At 36.9% G+C, this 19641-nt stretch overlaps 2 protein-coding genes across 4 annotated transcripts; one reads left to right on the plus strand and one right to left on the minus strand.

Annotated features, from left to right (window-relative positions):
• Positions 1–951: 951 nt before the first annotated feature.
• On the plus strand, positions 952–8870 carry LOC105385276 (zinc finger protein 883). Its single transcript, XM_048624063.1, has 3 exons — positions 952–1038; positions 2496–2623; positions 6941–8870. Exons 1-3 carry the CDS (start codon positions 1034–1036, stop codon positions 8650–8652), a joined length of 1845 nt encoding a protein of 614 aa, XP_048480020.1. The 5' UTR covers positions 952–1033; the 3' UTR covers positions 8653–8870.
• A 4769-nt stretch (positions 8871–13639) lies between these two features.
• Positions 13640–19200, minus strand: LOC125488425 (chromatin complexes subunit BAP18-like). Of its 3 annotated transcripts, none has more exons than XM_048624065.1 (5): positions 19047–19200; positions 17803–17894; positions 16749–16850; positions 15804–15867; positions 13640–13883 (listed from the first exon to the last, which is right to left on the minus strand). In XM_048624065.1, exons 1-5 carry the CDS (start codon positions 19065–19067, stop codon positions 13776–13778), a joined length of 387 nt encoding a protein of 128 aa, XP_048480022.1. In that variant the 5' UTR covers positions 19068–19200; the 3' UTR covers positions 13640–13775. The 3 variants fall into 3 exon arrangements, with proteins under 3 accessions (XP_048480022.1, XP_048480023.1, XP_048480021.1); XM_048624066.1 differs by having other exon boundaries at positions 15723–15867; positions 19047–19090; XM_048624064.1 differs by having other exon boundaries at positions 13641–13883; positions 15768–15867.
• Between the last annotated feature and the right edge of the window lie 441 nt (positions 19201–19641).

Consider the following 19641-nt stretch of genomic DNA (forward strand, 5'->3'; position numbering starts at 1 on the left):
AAATGGCACATATGAGCTTTAATATTACGTTCTTATTTTGCCTAAATTCAGCTTCAACCAAAAATCCCAATAACCGACATAGGTGGTCAGTTATTGGAAAATCGGTGTTTTGTCGTCCAGTAACTGTCCACCCCATTTAAAACAATCAAACGGGAAATAACAAGCTGAATCTTATCAAAAACGTAATCTTTATAATTAAATCTATATGGTATAATTTTTTCTTTCAATGATTTCAATTCTTTTCATGGTAAATTTTACGATAAAAAAATTCACTTACCTTAACAAATACGTTAGTCACAACTGCAATTTACTCGGTTCGCGCGCCAACTGAACTTTTTCGATCACTCACTATCCATCTGTTGGCGGCTGGCAAAATCTTTTGTATCAGTAATGCTCTCAATGAACCACAAAATAGACTGGATGTTCACTAGATGGCCCTGCTTGGCTATATTTCTTATTTATTGGAGTTGAAGAGGAAGGTGGTCAGTTACTGGCACATGGTCAGTTACTGGGTGTTTTGCCCTACTTACATGTTATTATTATACTTTCGAACCATTTTGCCTGTAGAAAATGAAAAAATAATGATTAAGTAGAACATGAAACAAATTCAAAAGTGCCTCTTGTTTTTTTTTTCAAAACTACCCCTACCACCCAAGCCAAAAACATTGGCCCAATTTCACAACCAAATAGTTATAAGTATGGGAATTTAGATTTTACTGCAATCAATACTTAAAATCTATAGACATACGTCCGAGAAGACCGTGCATACTATCAGTCGCAGCTGACAGCGTCCGCTAGTGTGTCGGCGCCTTATGTTGTCACGACATCTGATTCTATCGGCTTGTAAAAAACTCAACTGACAGCTGTCAAGGGAAACGGATCACGGCATGAGCACGGCTCATTCTATTTCTTCATTGACAGTTTAGAGATTACAACAGTTAGATTGGGTCGTGGGTCGTCGTGGTGTTTATTTAATATTTTCTTTCGTCATTGATTTTGGCTGATATTTTGGGATTCTGACTTCAACATAAAAATGATGTGAGTAAAAAAATTAAATCACTACAATACCCTTGACTGCAGTAATTGAACTAATCGCCTTCAATTTAACTACTCATACGAATTCCCGCCGGGAATAATTAATAGGTTGTCAATTAGTTAACATCTCTTGAAGTTAGCATGGTATTTAAATAGTTAACTAAGTACCCCGAATTTCATTCATTCATTCATTGATCTTTTGAAATGGCTTTTAAAATTACGTTGTGATGTAAGGTTGTGATATAGTTACCAATTTTGACCGTGGAATGATGTTAGTGGCCCTGACTGCTATGCCGAAGGTCCCGGGTTCGATTTCCGTCTGGGCAGATATTTGTTTGGTCTGATGATCTGCGGAAGGTAGCGGGAAGCCGCTGGATGCAGATGGCGGGTGACCGTTTGGGGTGGCGATCGTTAGGAGAGGCCTATGTCCAACAGTGGACTACGGAAGGCTGAGAGAGAGATATTTGTTCAAAGACAGATATTTTTTTCTCGGGCCTTGGGTGTTGATTTTTAAATTTAATATGTTCTTACCTACCTATTTATCTCATGTATTTGTGTAGATATATCAGCTGTCGGATATCCATATCACAGGCTCTGCCTACTTGGATCAGATGGCCGTGTATATTTATATATTATACATAATTATGTGTGAGATGTATTGATTTTAATTTTTTTTTGACTTGATATAAAAGTAAACCCCTGTGTTTCGAAGCCAATTGTACACATTAAACTCTGAAGGAAACTATTCTACTTCTAAATAAGGCCTATGATTTTGGGTTAGTGTTTGTTTAGTTTGACCTTACCGAAATTATGCCATAACCAGATACAGGAAGAAAAATTTATGCCTGAACTATTTCACATTGGCCAGTCAGATCAATGTTTGTTCTGTCCAGTGTGCACTGCACGACTAAGGTACGCGTCCACCATTCGGCACTGTACACAACGGACACATCACATTCAGTATTCTTTGCATAGAAATTCACACAAGTACGGTCAGCTGCATAAGTAGCTATACACTTTCGTTCCGTGTCAAACTAGCTACATAACAAACTTTCAATATTTGAAAAGGCAGTTTGTGAGTTTGACAAGGTACAAAAATGTACAGCTATATGCAGCTAACCATACATTCACACTTCATCGGCATTGCTGCCATTTCACCATACATTTTTGACAATCAGTTTGTTGCAATACGTATGATACCAATTGGGGAATGCATACCTCTAACTGCACCACATATTAGCAATTTCCTGAAGCAGCATTGCATAGTAGTCATGGTCACCAAACTGCCTTCCTTGCCATCAAAGGCTAGGAAATTATGAATTTATTTTATATTTTAAGCCAATCATAAAGAACTGAATGAACTGCTTATGGTTACATTAAAATGATTGCATGTTGGCAAATTAAATATAAAACAGAATAATAATATGTACTTATAAGTATATTATTTTATTTGTTTCTAGTTCCACAAGAGAGAGGTATAAGATGGAGGATGACATAGACATAGAGGAGCATGATCTATTGAAAGACCCAGCGTTGAGGAGCGTGTTTCCAGATCTTTCCATTCTGAAATATGAAATTGATGATTATGGTGAGTCAAGATATAGAATCATACTATTCTATTGTATTCTCTGAGGGGGTGTAGGCACCTGCACCTGGCTCTCTCGAGTGGAATCTTTGTGCATATCCCCAAGGCCTAAACTGCCTCCCTAAGCTTGCACCATTTTCCCACCATGCTAGTTTACTGCGGGTTGGCAGGTTCACATATATGCAGGTTTTCCCACAATGTTTTCCTAATATACATAAGAGATGGTATACATTGTACTTTTTTTTTTTTTTTTTTTTTCATATTTTGTTTGCCAACATGCAATCGGTTTAATATAACCATAAGCAGTTCATTTCGTTGTTTATGATTGGCTTTGCAGGCATACCCTTCCATTGTCAGGCTGCCTTCTTAGTATTATTGGTCTATGTTATCCCAGATATTTTTTCTTTTTAGTCTTCTGGTGGGTACATTACTGGTAAGGTCAGTGGCCAGTTTGTTTGGGTGATTTACAATCCTGTCTCGGTAGGTTCTTGTAAGTTTTGCAACCTCCTCTTTCACGGTAGGCATTTTCAAATATTCATGCACCTCATCCATTCTGGTGAACCAGGGTGCATTTACTATGGCTTTGAGTACTCCGTTTTGAAATCTTTGTAGGATTTCAATATTTGTTTGGCTTGCTGTTCCCCACAGTTGAATACCGTAGGTCCACACGGGTTTCAGGACTGTTTTGTAACACAACAATTTATTTTCGAGTGATAGTCTAGATTTTCTACCCATAAGCCACTCCAGTGATCGGTATCTCTGATTTAGCTCGTCTCTTTTCTTCTGTATATGGCATTTCCAAGTTTGTTTCCTGTCTAAGTGGAAGCCCAGGTACTTTACAGTAGATTGATGGGGGAGCACTTCATTTCCAAGTTTCACTGGAGGGCAGTCTTTTTTCCTCAAGGTAAATGTGACATGATTCGACTTAGTTGCGCTAGCCTTTATTCGCCAATCTTTCATCCATTTATTAACTTTATCTAGATGGCTCTGTAACATTTCTGATGCCATATTGTTATTTTCATCGGAAGCAAGAACAGCGGTATCGTCTGCAAAGGTAGCGGTCATCACATTGTCTGATTCAGGCACATCAGCAGTATAGAGTAGGTACAGCGACGGTCCCAGTACTGAGCCTTGAGGAACTCCTGCATTGATCTCGTAGAATTCTGAGACTGAGTCATTAATCTTGACATAAAATATGCGATGTTCTAAATATGACTTTAGTAGTAGGTACAAGTTGTGGGGCAGTGACTTTTTCAACTTGTAGAGCAGGCCATTATGCCAAACCTTGTCAAAGGCCTGTTGCACGTCCAAAAATACTCCTGAGCAGTACTTCTTACATTCCAGAGCTTCCCTTATGTGTTCGCAGACCCTGTGTACTTGTTCAACAGTGGCATGGTTTTTTCTAAACCCAAACTGGTGGTCAGGGATAGTACTGGCGTCTTTTAGGCTTTGGTTTAATCGAGCACTGATTATTTTTTCTAGTACTTTCGATAGCACTGGTAGCAAGCTGATTGGCCGGTACGAGGAAGTCAGGTGTGGAGGCTTTCCAGGTTTAGGTACCATTTTTATCTGGGAGACTTTCCATACACGAGGAAAGTATGACATTCTCAATATAGCATTGAACAGTGTGGTTATAAATACTATTGCCTTTTTAGGAAGTTGTTTTAGTATCTCTGCTGTTATTAGGTCAAATCCTGGTGCCTTTTTTAGTTCCAGTAGTTTTATTATATTCCGGACCTCTGTCGGTGTGCTGTGTTGTAAGGGCAGACTGAGTTGTAGGTCAGATTCAAGAAACTTTCTAACTTCTTCATCTAATGTGTCTGTTCCCATGCTGCTGTTCGGTTGGAACACATCACTTAGGAATAAGCCATAGGCTTCAGCTCTTTCAGGGTCTGTCTTAGCCCACGTGCCACGATCCGTTTTTAGGGGATGTTGAGCCAGTTGTGGTTTGTTTCGTGATTTGACAGTTTGCCACAGGGAGTTTTCAACTTTTGCTGGAGTTTTGGCTGGTTTACATACATTGTACTTAAATAAAAAAAAACTCATTGGTACATGTCAGTGCCAGAATTTGAACCAACATCTCTGGCATGAGAAGCAGGCGCTTACCAGACTGAGTTACCAATGCTCTTGATAAATAGAATCACAAATAAATGCAAATACAAATATCTTTATTGATAGGCAAAACATTGAAACAGTGTTATAATAATTTGTGGCTTTCGGTATTTAGCGGTAGAATTAACTCACTCATCTTTGTAGTCCTAAGTCCTGTAACATCAGCCACGCAGTAGCTTTTTGTTTACATAGGTGTCTTGTAGTTTTTAAGAGGGATAAGGTTTGGTTTACCCTAGTGTATAAGAAGGGACCCATGTAACCGAAACGTCTCTTGCCAAACTCAGTAGTTGCAACTTTCCATTTTTCGTGTCTTAGAGGGCGTGATCTTTCCACAAGATTTACAGGGGCAGTTTTATGAAATCTCAGAGTTGCGGCTAGAATAAAAAGTTGTCGTACTGTTAAAACTTTCGCTTCTTTATAAAGCTTAGAAGTTGAGTAACATATCACTTTTTAATATAATTTATGTTGTTTAGATTAAGGGTAGCAATAAAACGAGTGACTAAATTACAGTTCTAAGTGTCAAAATTAATTAATTTGGGTTATAGAATTACTAAGTGAGCGACTGACTGCGACTGACGAGAAATCAACAGAACAGCAACTTACAAACATTAATTTGAGTTACTTAAAATACAAAATGAGCAGCTTCATAATATTTGAGCGACCTAATATTTGTTTGAGTGTCAACGTTACGTACTGCATTTTTTTCAATATTTGGCAAATGTATTTTTTATACTGAGCGGCATTTTATCTTAAATGAAGTGTTTCGAATACAAAAACCACTTTGAAAAATACCCTAATGAGCAGAGTATTATAAGCTCACATTTAAAAAATAAAATTATTTATTATAAGGGTAATTATATAAAACAATGTACTCCGTAAAAATAAAGTAATATGCATGCATTTATTTCAATCAAATGAACAAAAAATAAAATAAGACGCTTCAGTCAACTAAAAAAAAACTTCTTATTAATACTAAGAAACATTGATAGGTATGAGGAGCCCTACTACTCATCGTCACTGGTAAATAAGGGCTGGCCTCGTTTTATTTTTTGACAAATGGGTATCGTTTTTGCTTCCAGTGATGGTGTTGTTAGTTTGAGCCGAATTGCTAGCCCCAAAACGTGTTTTTGCATACATATTTATTGAAAAATTCGGGACAGTCGCACGATCCTTTACGATCCGTTTTGCCAGTCCAAATTTGGCAATGTAGTTTTCTGGAAAGCAACTGACTGCTTTTTATACTCGTCAAAAGTCTGCCAACGATCATTGTAGTTTAAATCTGTAGCATTTTCGTTGCAAATTTTCTAGTTTTCATTAAAAAAGCGTATCAAAATAAAAAACATAAGCCCTCAAATAGAATATCAGTAACCAATAATCATTAATAAAGCAGCATACAAAACTTTGCTCAAAGTGAACTTTTAGTAGTTCGCTAAGTATAACCTCACTTAAAAAAAACGAATCTATCTTAATATTGAAGTTGCCCTCTCTGTATTTCCAGTCGCTCACTTAGTAATTAAGTCGCTCGGATAAAATTTTAATATCTGAAATGGATTTATCACAATCCACTTTTTGTAAGCTCGTTCTGGATTTTATTATAAATCAATATTCGTCGTCAGTTTAGTTAATTTTTCGCTTACTCAAATTCATACCACTCAAGTTATTAAAACAGTATGTCATCATCAGTCGCAAAGTTTTTTTTTGTTCGCTCGTTTTATAATTCCCCTTAGATTAATAACCTCCATTCTCAAAGCCCTTTGTCCCTGCTGAGGGGCGTCAGGATGGATGTATGTATGTATGTATGTATAGTTGAGATAGGTCACTAAGGCTAGTCAGAGGCCTTCGGGCAGCTTGAAAACATCTGACAGTCAAGTTGCCCACTATACCTTTTTTCACGAGGAAAGACATCTGACAGGACCCTTATTACATTCGAATAAGGGTAGTTTTTGTTTGTATCAGATGTCTTTCCCCGTGAAACAAGGTATAACCCGACGACTCTCTCAGCACAAGCAGCTTGTACTGGGGTGCACCATCCCGCACTAGGTCAGCGTGGTAGACTAGGGCAAAAATTTAAGTAGTAAAACTGGAAACATTCAACATTTTGTGAATTATATTATGAAATCACTATCATACTTGGTTACATCAAGTTATGTTACATATTATAGAATGAATGAGGTTTATTATTAAAAATATACTTATGCTATCTTTCAGAAATTCATACAGAAACAAGAGTTCTACAGGAGATTATAAATAAAAACGATTTGGACATCACTTCAGACATATTCAGCAGAAATACTCTTGTGCATGACCTAGATGCTAAACCTAACATCCTGTGTATTGATGACAGAATAACAATTGAAAACAAATATGCATCAGAATCTTTAAAGGAAAATATTGACTTTCACATCAAGAAGGAAGCAGAAAATATAGAATTCAATGTCTTGCCTATTTACAGGAACAGAATTATACTCGGCAAGATAAATGTAGATGAGTCTGACGAGGAATGCAATGATGATGCATTGAGTGAAGTTTGTAACAAAGGGAACAATGAAGGCAACGCATACCAAATGCCAAATATTGCAGTTGTGACTGACCCTGGTGAAGATAGAAAAAGAAAAACGACTAAAAAGTATTGTGAAAAGGGAAAGCTGGCTAAAGTTGTTTTAACAGACTGTCATACATCTCTGTTGGGAAATAAGTGTTACTGTGCTCAGTGTGCAGTGTTGTTTCCCACCACTGAAGCGTATTTTCGACATTACACAAGCATACATGATAAGAAAAATGGTGATTCAAGTAAATATATAGTTCATGTGGGTGATAAGCTATTCGTTTGTGAGATCTGCAAGAAAACATTTAATCGATCAAGTGATTTGAACAGACACAAGTTAACTCATACTGCTGAAAAACCGTTCGAGTGTGATATCTGCAAGAAAGGATTTAAGCAAAAACAATGTTTGAACAATCACAAATTAATTCACAGTGGTGAAAAGCCGTTCGAGTGTGAGATTTGCAAAAAAACATTTAGGAGACAATGGAATTTGACCAGTCACAAGTCAATTCACACTGGTGAAAATCCATTCGCTTGTGAAATATGCAATAAAAAATTTAGGGAAACAGGCAATTTAAACTCACACAAGTTAATTCATACTGGTGAAAAACCATTTGAGTGTGAAATCTGCAAAAAAAGGTTTACACGATCATATGATTTGAATAAACACATGATGATACACACTGGGGATAAACAATTTCAGTGTGAAATTTGCATGAAAACATTTTACCGAAGAAATGCTTTGAACACACACAAGTTATCTCATGGTGAAAAGAATTTCGAGTGTGAAACCTGCAAGAAAAGATTTGTAACAAAATATGATTTATTCAAACACAACTTTCTTCACACTGGTGAAAAGCCATTTGAATGTGACACCTGCAAGAAAAGGTTTGCTTTCAAGTACAATTTATCAAAACACATGGTAATACACACCAATTTCTTAGTTCATAGAACATTCCAGTGTGAAACTTGCAAAAAATCCTTTTCTACGAAAGGCAATTTAAAAAAACACATGGAGCGTCACAATTTTGTTAAAATATTTGAATGTGAAACCTGCAAGGAACGATTTTCTTTGAAAAGCGATTTAACAAAACACAAGTTAGTTCACAATGATGAGAAACCATTCGAATGTGAAACCTGCAAGAAAAGGTTTTCTTTAAAAAGCAATCTAACAAAACACCAAGAAGTTCACAATGTTCATAAAAAATTCGAATGTGAAACCTGCAAGAAAAGGTTTACTTTTAAAAGCAATTTAAACAAACACAAGAAAATTCACAGTGTTGATAAAATATTTCATGAGTGTCAAACATTGGAAAGTAACATGCTGGTCAACCCTGCGGAAAAGCCACTCGAATATGAAAACTGCAACACTTAATAAGAAAAGCTATTTTCATAATATATCATCTTGCAGCACTTGTGGCAACGAAGCATACCTTAAACGCTATAAGAAAAAAAAAAATCTACTGTAAGTCCCATAGTTTTATAACATAGCTATAAACGACACGGTATCCCAGATCCCACCATAGCCATATTTAAGCGTTCGAAGCTACGAGATAGTATGTCTGAGTACTGAGTGCGAGTTTCACGGCATTGCTGCTGTATACTTATAAACTCGTGTTAGCTTAAGATTTTCATGATGTGTATACATACCTAGGTAGTTAATCTAGTTCTTAATTATATATATGAATACCTCTTCTCATGTTACGATTAATTGCTGTTTTGTGTACCATATTGTTCAATAAAATAAATAAAATAAAATTCAACCGGTTAAGATCGACTATCATGCCTAATTTACTAAATTGAAACACATGACATTGCCGCTGCATTGTCATTTTCTACATTGTGTTCTAGAACTTATATGAATTTATTATCAATAAATAAATGGTTTTTAAAGATATTTTTGAGTCAAATGTTTTATTTGCTACAATCCACTAGTTAATAAGTGAGTTTACTCACTTGTGAGATCCAGAGACCTTAACTTTGTCTGACGTAGTAGGTCTCCACACTATCTCATCGAATGAAGTCCTTTCCCTCTAGAATTTAAGTAGGTACCTACATATATTCCAGATTTCCAGACCCTCTAGTACGGGGTTTGCTATTTATGAAAACGAAAAAAGTTTACGTTTTCTCCTGTTATCGGCATACATTATCTGTCAAAAGTTTCATGATAGTTTCCATTAGAGGCGCCACTTAGTATGGGAGAACACGTAAACTTTTATACTTTTCGACAAACTATCAAACCTGTATTAAATCTGCAGGCCTAAATATAGTAGTCGTGGCGCACTCAATAAAGAGAGCGATTTGCTAAGACTTCTTATGTTTGTCAGTTATTTACTTACTTTTACATACATTTAAAAAATAAAATACCGATTGATAATGGGGTTTTATCGGATTTGACGTTTAATAAATGTAATAGATCGATTAAATATGGTATTTTAATTATTAATTTTATTATTCATGATCCACTTCCGTTTTCAGGACTTTAAAATAGTTTTACTGTAGCTTATCTATCATGAGTTTTATGGGTGCAGCCAAAGAGTAAATAATACTACGCTAAAAACAGCGCCTAGACTTCCGTTGTGACTCGCGCGGGCTCTAAAGTATTTTTTTTTTTCTCAGATACTAAAAGAGAATGGCCAAATCTGACCCGCTTTGCAGCCGCTAACCAAACCATTTTTTATTCAGTGATAAAGGTGTTCTAAATAAGGGAAAAATATTTAAAAACATCGTATCGTTGTATTGGCGGGACAATCGACTGTTGATGAACCGTTTAGAATCTATCAATTTAGTATCTGTGATAAAAAACAGACTTTACGTTTTAAGTTATATTTTAGAGGAAACTTCTGACACAAAAAAATACTCGGTAAGTTTGAAAAACACGTTTATTAGGTATTTTTTATTTTATTTAAGCATATTTACTTTGCCAAAGGTAGCGGATTCACATGTATCTAAGTACCTACCTATATACAAATTTCTAAAAAAAATTAATCAGCCCCCGTATTTTGTAACTTTTTGAGAGTTAGCAATCGGTGATAATTGGTATCAACTTAGAGACTTATTAACCGAAAACACCAAAAATCTTAGTGAAATAAATATGCAAGAAGCCTGCCAATATATCCTTACATTCAACATAAACGTTTGTGAAATCAGATAAGTCAGTAAAAAGTTATTAATTAATAATGCTCCAAGTTGTCAGCCATTTTATACCAACCAACCCCACTCGGAGTTACATAATACGGGGGCAGAATTTTACATTCTAATTAAGTATTTATAGTTAGTAGTTAGTATCTAGTCCCGCTCTGGTATATTTACGACGTAGATAAACGTCACTGCTGGCTCAGGCTGCCTGCCTTTTGTTCTACGACTTTTGATAATTGCTGAAACATTTTTAAGTCCATTTTTGTAAATATGTTTTTTTTTGTATACAATAAAAGTATATATACACGCACTCACGCCTTGTACTAATGTACTCCCTTGCGGGGTAGGCAGAGGTGCATTACTGCACCCACTTTTCGCCAGAGTGTTATGTTAGTCCCAATGTAATAGGGGGCGGGCCTATTGCCATTTAACGGGCACATCCAAGACCCGAGAACAAATATCTGTGTTTAAACAAATATCTGCCCCAGCCGGGAATCGAACCCGGGACCATCGGCTCAGTAGTCAGGTCACTAACCACTACGCCATTCGGCCGTCAATATAATACAATAAAAGTGTTTAAATAAATTGCTTTTCTATATAAACTTGTACCTACGGGGTTTTGATAAAGTGGCTTCATACGCCGAGGGTGGTCATTCTGAACAATATATGATAATTATTTATTATATTAGCATTATTTAAATGCAAGATGCCGGCTAGATGGGGTGACGACTTGCGAAAGGTGGCTGGTTATGATTGGATGCGGAAAGCTAAAGATCGCGTCCAGTGGCGTGCTTGAGAGAGGCCTACGTCCAGCAGTGGACTGCTATAGGCTGATGATGATGATACACTCACGTGCAAAGAAACAGTTACACTTACAAAATTCCGAAACTAAATGACCTCAAATTTTTTATACATTTAAAAGGAAATAAAAAAAAAATGTTTACGTTTTTTAGTTGGTAATATTCTGGTGAGCTTTTAAATGCACTTCAATATTGCAGACGGCATAATTAAGCTAACATTTTCTGCTTAGGAATAACTTGGTGCTTTTCTGACTGGAACTTTTTCATTGCCCGTGAGTGTATTATTAAGTATTACTTTATTTTCAGTTCAAAATTACCCTCCCTCAGTCATCCCGTTTCGGCTTACTATACTTTCACAACACCCTGTATGCAACAAGAAACGATTACAATACGAGCATAAAGAGCTGTCAGCCGCGACCATTGACAAAGGAATAAAGAGAGGACATGGCATATCCACGAAAAAAATGCGCCTACCTAAACTTTGGTTTCAATTAAAATGGCGGCTTTTTTCTTGAAAAATTTAAACAAACAAATTGTTTGACAGCTGAAGTACCTTGTGTTTGGATGTCAATCAACATGGCGACCGGTCGCAATGTTATAATTTTAGGCAAAGACAAAACTACTGTTGTCCTTTTTTACGTAGGATAACACCAATAAGTTAAAAAGAGACGACGATATATTTTTAAGTACCGATTTTTATGCCAGGTCCTCTCTTTATTCCTTTGTCATTGGCCGCGACTGATAGTGTGCACGGTCTCTTGGGACAGTTCGTGCCAGATCGCTCGCGGACGTCTGAAAGCTGAAGGTCAGTCCAAGGTTACGGCCGATAGTTTGAACAGCGTAGTGTACATTCCTTACCTTTAAGTAATAAAGATAAATAAATAAAGTCGCGGTTGACAGTCTCGTCCGATAGTGTGTCGGCGCCTTAACACGCGACGACAGACCACAGCCGAAAATTTTCGTATGATTTCCATGGCAGAGTCGTAGAGTCATGACGACAAGAAAATTATATGAACATTTTTGGCCGCGTTCTGTCGTCGCGACTACGACTAGTCGTCAGTAGCAGTCAGCAGCCGTCGCGTGTCGCCTAGTGTGCTCAGAGGCGCGAGCATAGGATTCGATATTATTTTCGAATCTACACGAAGGGTCGCTTTTACCAAACGCAAAACGTATTTGAATCAAATTTTAAATACATTTTGTACCAACTGACACACGTATGACAGGCTACTAAATACGTTTAGCGTTTGGGGAAATTCCACCTAACATAGAAAAAACAAATGCCACTTTTGGAACTAACAAATTTGCCTTACATTTTGACAGTGACATTTGACGATACGCAACGTAAACGGAGGTTTCGAATCCTGTGCTCGGGCAACAGGCTCTTATACGTTAATAATTTACAAATTTAGTGTTACTTTATGTCCCCATTAGCTAGCAGGTGTGCGCTTCACTTACATCACTTTGGTATGTTCATTATGTCGATTCTGACGGCACAAATTTTTTTTTTATTGAGTTCTGACCCCTTAGCATGAATTTTCATCGTGAACGTGAAGTAGAATTCATCAAGTAATTTTATATGAAAATATGAGCAGCGCACTAAAATTTCCCTACAAAATTCATCGAGTAATTTCACGTCATGAACACGATGAAAATTCATGCTATGCTCCATAATTTTTTGTTTTTATAGGCCTTGCTAATAAAACTTTTACATTATGATAAACACAATATACTGTTTATCAGTTAGTTGGCTACAAACGCCTTTTCAATGTGGCATCTTTTGATTTGAACACCCATTAAACGTTTGACATGACTAAAATCAAATTTCCTGCCTTCACAATCGACACAATATCTACTATTCACAACACAACCACAGTTCACTCCACAGTCCGATGTAAAGGCTGGTTCACACACACTTTAGTGCAAGTGCGACTATTCTGTGAGAAGACATACATTGCTGAGTATGTATGGCAGATAAATACTCCACATACAAGCCAAGAAATGTACGTCTACTATAGACCGTTTCACCGAATAAAACATTATAAAAACCCTTATTACATTTGAATAAAGGGCTGATTTTTCAATAGCCAGATAAGAGTTATCTGAGGAATAAAATTGTTGCTGTCACATCTGAATGCTTGTACAGTGCCACAAACTTATCTGTTCCGGTGACAGCTCACGTAAATGTGTAATATTTCTTAATTCTATAAGATTTTAAGTTTGCCAGTAGCGGTAATTCGCTCTTGTGGTTTCACAAGAGCGAATGGTCAATAAACCCATCTAATCTATATCAATATATAATTCATTAGTAAATAATTAGATATGGATCAATTAAGTTCGCTCTCACCAGAACAGATAAGTTGGTCGCACTGTATTAGACAATGACAGCAACAATTTTATTCTTCATATAACACTTATCTGACCAATGAAAAATCAGCTCTAAGGGTAGTTTTTGTTTGTGTCAGATGTTGCATTTGTTGAAACGCTGTATAAACACTTCACACACAGTCCGATGTAAGCGAGCACTCGGGGAACGGTCGGTTTAGTAACACCCGTCCCAGTTTCATGTGGCCACCTCTTCGCTGCTGCCCTCGAACTCGAGCTTCACTTCGCTGGTGAGGCCTTCCACGTCCACCTCGTTCTCCGGGGCGTTCAGCATGTTCAGAGTCACCTGGAGACGGTATAATAGTTTTATTTTATTTTAAAGTATACGAAAACATAACTATATGATAACAATACATTAATAAACTAAGACTAAATATAAAATAGGTTTAACAAGTTTTCAGTTTGTGTTACATGGCTGAGCATATTAACAGAGTGAGATGGATTGTTAGGACCAATAGCTATGCAGTAATAAATTACGTGGACCAACGCAGTAGAACTTTTTCAGTACATAAAAAGAGTAAAAACAATAGACTACTTATAGTAGGTAAATTTTATGCTTTTAGAATCAACGTCTATATAATTTAGCAGACGTCTGGCCCTGCATGACGTGAAGTTAAATTCATCGTGTAATTTTGTATGAAAAACTTCAGGGCCCCAGGTAGTCGGTAGCAGAACTAAAATTTTCATACAAAATTACTCTATGAATTTTACTTCACGTTCACGATGAAAATTTATGCTACGGGCTCAGGGGCGATGCCAGAATACCATAAAATATTTTAACAGAATAGAATACTGTGCTTTTCTAAACATACGTGAAAAACTACTACTTCTTTGCAATGAAAAAAACACATAAATTTTTTAAACAATCTAATATTACTTCAAAAATATACTAATTAGTTAAATGTAAAAAATACACTGAATATTTTGTCTATTTGCATAATTTATTACTAACGGCAGAAGTATCACTACCAACATTTAAATAACTACATCATGCTAATAAACTACACTTCGTCAAATATAGCATGAACCCCATGGCAGATGAGCAGTCAAATCCATACATTTTAACTGTCACTTGATACATACAGTGCCACAAATTTATCTGTTCCGTGAGAGCTCACGTAAATGTCTAATATTTCTTAATTGTATAAGATTTTAAGTTTGCTCGTATTGTTAATTCGCTCTTGCGGTGTTAATCTTTTACAATATACAATTCATTAGTAAGTAATGAGATATGGATCAATTTAGTTCGCTCTTACCGGAACAGATAACTTTGTCGCACTGTAAAACATTATTTAAAGGCCTAGATCTGCCAATCGAACAACTCTTGCTATATTTTACGAAGTATAGGAGCCGAGTGTATGCACAACTAGGAATGCAGTCTCGATTCCACAAGATTTCAGGTTTTGTAAGAATTTTTGTTACGGCTGAACTAATTTTGATGAAATTTAGTATGTAGGAAGCTGAAACCCTGTATTAACACAAAACATAGATAGTCTACTTTAAATTCCGGTATTCCCTGGATGATAAATCTTGGTTCGAGATTGCATTCCGAAGTCATAAAGAAGCTAAAATAAAAATTCAAACTTCACTAACCACATAAAAATGGGATGGTATTTAACTGTACGTCAATTTATTCCACTTTTTTACTTTCTTCTATCAAAAATACTGCTAGCCTAGCACGGGGCGCAAGACGTGAGATAAGTTCTCCACCGCGCTCGCTCTCGAGGCCGCGCGACGCATTTGATATATTTACACATTTGTCCAACTATATAGTCATGACAATAAAGACTGTGATTTTGCTAAGACTTTTATCATTATCAGTTATTTACTTTATTCGTTATTTACTTACATTTACATACATTTTAAAAATAAAATACCGTTTGGGTATGGCTTTTTAACGGATTTGTCCTTTAATCGATTAAATACGGTCTGTAACAATTAGTTAGAATCCACTTCCGTTTTCAGGACTTTATAGTTTTACTGTACGCGTCTTGCGCCCTTAGCCAGCCCTCCTTACCTAACCTCAACAATCCAGTTAAAAACGATCCCACCCAAAAAAACAACAGCAACCAAATAGCACCAAAAAAAACTACATTTCCTTCAATTAGTCAGTGAATGTTTGAACCTCGGAGTTGTTCCCTAACGCCGGCGATGCGAGGGAGGGCGCTACCTGTGCGGGCGGCGGCGGATTGTTCCCGGGGGTTACCTGCCGCACCGGGATGCCGGCGTCCTCGAAAGCCTTCTTCTTGAGGGTCGTGCGGATTTGGGAGCTGGAAAAGATATAATGTATGGATCAGGTGGTATTCCGTAGCGTTTTGGTCGTTAGAAACCGGTAATAATTGGAATCAACTAACAATCCATCCATAAAGTCATGAAGATAATGAGTGCGATTTAGCAAAGACTTTTTATCACCTTTTATTTACTTTACTACGCGAATGCAAGTTATGAATAAAATAACGATTGATAACGTCTTATTAACATCATATTTTATTTTATTTTGTGCTTAAATAAAGGTACCAACAAAGGCAAATTTATATTAGTACAATACACTTATGGTACACATCTAGAACCTAGAGATGCAGGTTTCCGCACGATTATTTCCTCCACGTAAAAGCGTTGGTATATATCACATTCCAAATACCCATGGGCTCTCGAACGATAGCCGAGACCTTATCCTATACGCCGCCACAACGCTTCATAAATATGTCTCAATATATTATTACTAGCTGTTCCCGCGCGCTTCGCTTCGCCTTAAAAAGTTTTCCCGTGGGAATTCCGGGATAAAAAGTAGCCTATGTTTTTTCCCAGGGTCTATACCGTATATATACCAAATTTCATTCAAATCCGTTCAGTAGTTTTGGCGTGAAAGAGTAACAGACAGACAGACAGACAGACACAGTTACTTTCGCATTTATAATATTATTATTATTATTATAAGTAAGGATTCTGCCTTAACTCACACTGACCCTATGCTGGTGGCCTAGTGAGGGTAGATGAGCTGTTGGCAGACCACCTGCTAGATGGTCCAATGACATCTGCAGGGTTGCGGGGAAGCAGTGGACCAGAGCGGCACAGGACCGGAAGAAATGGCGTACAAAAAAGGAGGCCTCTACCTAACATAGAGGATAGAAGGCTGATGATGATAACTCACACAGTGCGGTTCTTGATGTGCTGGCTCATCTTGTTGAGGTCGACGGCGAAGCGGTGCACGCAGGCGCGCAGCATCTCCACCTCCTCCTCCGTCCACTTGCCACTGGATATTATGCATAATAAATTATTTTTTAAGGTTATTTTTTTTAAAACAGATAATTTAGATAGATAGATAGATAGAATATTCTTAGACGACCGAATGGCGTAGTGGTTAGTGACCCTGACTACTGAGCCGAAGGTCCCGGGTTCGATTCCCGGCTGGGGCAGATATTTGTTTAAAGACAGATATTTGTACTCGGGTCTTGGGTGTTGATATTTATATTTAGTATCTATCTATCTATGTATTTGTGTATATATTTCAGCTGTCCGACATCCATAACACAGGTTCTGCCTAGCTTGGGGTCGGATGGCCGTGTGTGAGATGTCCCCACATATTTATTTATTTATTTATTTTATAGTTTATAACCTAACCAATGTTTGTTAAAAACCCGGAGTTAACAATAAAATAACTGCTGAACCAATTTTTATGAAACATGGCTAAAAACACTCCCAGTGCACACTACAAAAAACCCTAAAAAACAATCAGAAATAGTTCAAAAGTTTTGAAGCCACACTACCACAGAGAGATACACACAGACACGGAAAACTTGATCTTCCATTTTTTTACTTAGGGCCAGTTTTTTGATCCCTAGTTAACTAAACCATTGGTCAAAAATGGCTACCATTAGTTAAAAACCAACGAAATTCGTATGCAGATGTCATGCTTGACACGTGATTTGACTAATGGTTAAAGTTGACTATGGATCAAAAAACTGGGCCTTATTGAGAAGGCAGAAGCTACATATAGCCTGTTTTTTAATCTAAAACACTAAATTGACCGATTTTGAATGGTTCATCAACAGTCGATTGTCCTGCCAATACAACAATACGTCACTTAATCGTGGGACAATCGACTGTTGATGAGCCATTCAGAATCTGTAAATATAGTATCTGAGAAAAAAAAAGACTTTAAGTATTATGTGAATAAGCTAAACAGTTTTTGAATAGATTCTCACCCCGGCTGAGAGTCGCCCATGGGGTGCAGCAGCATGGTCATCTCCGAGAGCTTGGTGAACGCCACGCCCGCCTCGCGGAAGATCTCACCCACCTGTAGAATAGAATACAATGTTACTTTATTAAATAAAACAGAAACTAAAATAAAATAATGTGATCTAAAACTAATAAATCTAAACTAAAATAATACACGGGCAATAAAATAGTTCCACTTACTGACACCAAAGGACCTCAATTTTTCCAAACATTTAATTTAAAGTTTGAACAAAATATTACTATTTTTAGTTGCTAATATCCTGATGCTCTATTAAATGTACTTCAATGTTGCAGAAGGCGTCATTAAGGTAGCCTTTTCAGTTTAGGAGTAATTTGGTGCTTTTCTCAGTGGAAACTTTTCATTGCCGGTGAGTGTATTATAAAACTACCAAACTCTCTTAATACATAATAACAAAATATTTTCTAGGTCACTGCCATTAGGCAAAGTTCCCAAGAGGCTGGCTGCATTACCCCTCTGAATAGAATATGCACAATCATAAGAACTTACATATTATAGAATAGAATATAATTATGTTTTATTGCTCACTAAAATAACAGTTAAGAAAAAATATACTTATACATATACTAGAAACAATGAACAGCTACCATACCACTACCAACACATAAGCAATTAAGTGTACAACAGATGGCTCAGGGCCGAGCCGTGCTCGGGCAAGCAAAGACGACCCAAGGCAGGCCAAGACACATCCACACCAGCTGAGCTCTGGCTCACAAGGCTGGAGCATGTGGGCTAGAAGGGTACGCGGCTAACGACTAGGCTATAAAATACAACTGCAATATTGCACAGCCAGTGTTTACCAGTCACTTTCTTTTTGCATTTTGAGGTTAGGTTACTACGTAAAATAAATACTGGTCCAACAGGAGAAAAACTGATATTATTAATGAAATAAGTACTTTAACACCCTGAGTTATATGATATAAAACCATATACAACGAAATCAATGCTTAATCAGATGCATGGAATGAAATCGATGAAAAGTTTAGCACAACAAACAATGATGCTTAGAAAAAGAAAAACTTTAAGCTGCTATCAACCATTGTTTCCTTGTTAGCCTGCCAGAGTCTGCCAGCCATAATTATATTGGTTAGTGGGTCATCTATTGCTCGGCCTTTCATTTCCCAATAGAAATAGAGCAACCATCACAACCTGTATCTAGCATTTTTATTTATTACTCTTTGGTAAACATACCTTAGCCGCGGAGTTATTCATTGTGAACACTTGGTGATGTTGCACGCCTCCGTAGTAGAAATTACGAAAAAGCAACTCCTCCTTTCAGAGTTTTTAGCGAAAATTTAGGACCAAAGCAAAGAAAAAGATGCCGATCAGCGCAGTTGCGCACTTTAAACAGGATTGCCAACTTATGAGAAAAAATGCCCCTGATTTAGGTGAAACACGCGGCTAAACAAGTTTTATGTTCTTTGCCCTGTATGAATGTATTGTACAATACACACTAGACTTTTTGTAAAGCCCATAAGCTAACATTATTTTGCATTCTATTTTACTTGGCATTTGTTCGTTTTGAAGCGAAAAACCAACTATAATCAAATAAATAACCAGGGAAAACGATCTTCTAACCCAATATAGGGCTTATTTATGCTGTATTTTACAAAGTACAATATTACGCTGTCATCTAGTGTTAGGCAACCTTGCATAAAAATAGCATGATCTAGCGATATGGTAGCTTAGTTGGCAACACCGCTTTCAAATGTCAAATACTGACTGACAAGACATGACAACGGACAAAATGGCGGAATACAGCTTCGCTACGTTCCATTTTATGTTT

The sequence above is a fragment of the Plutella xylostella genome, chromosome 11 (assembly GCF_932276165.1).
Source record: "Plutella xylostella chromosome 11, ilPluXylo3.1, whole genome shotgun sequence".
Classification (NCBI taxonomy): Eukaryota; Metazoa; Arthropoda; class Insecta; order Lepidoptera; family Plutellidae; genus Plutella; species Plutella xylostella.

Bases quoted from the DNA above. Each gene is read 5' to 3' on its own strand.
- LOC105385276 (XM_048624063.1), top strand. The intron at 2,624-6,940 runs GTGAGTCAAGAT...GCTATCTTTCAG, and splicing joins ATATGAAATTGATGATTATG to AAATTCATACAGAAACAAGA.
- LOC125488425 (XM_048624066.1), bottom strand. From the start codon at position 19,067: ATGAATAACTCCGCGGCTAAG. The intron at 16,851-17,802 runs GTGAGAATCTAT...CATAATATCCAG, and splicing joins ATGGGCGACTCTCAGCCGGG to TGGCAAGTGGACGGAGGAGG. The intron at 13,884-15,722 runs GTTCAAACATTC...TACCGTCTCCAG, and splicing joins CGTTAGGGAACAACTCCGAG to GTGACTCTGAACATGCTGAA.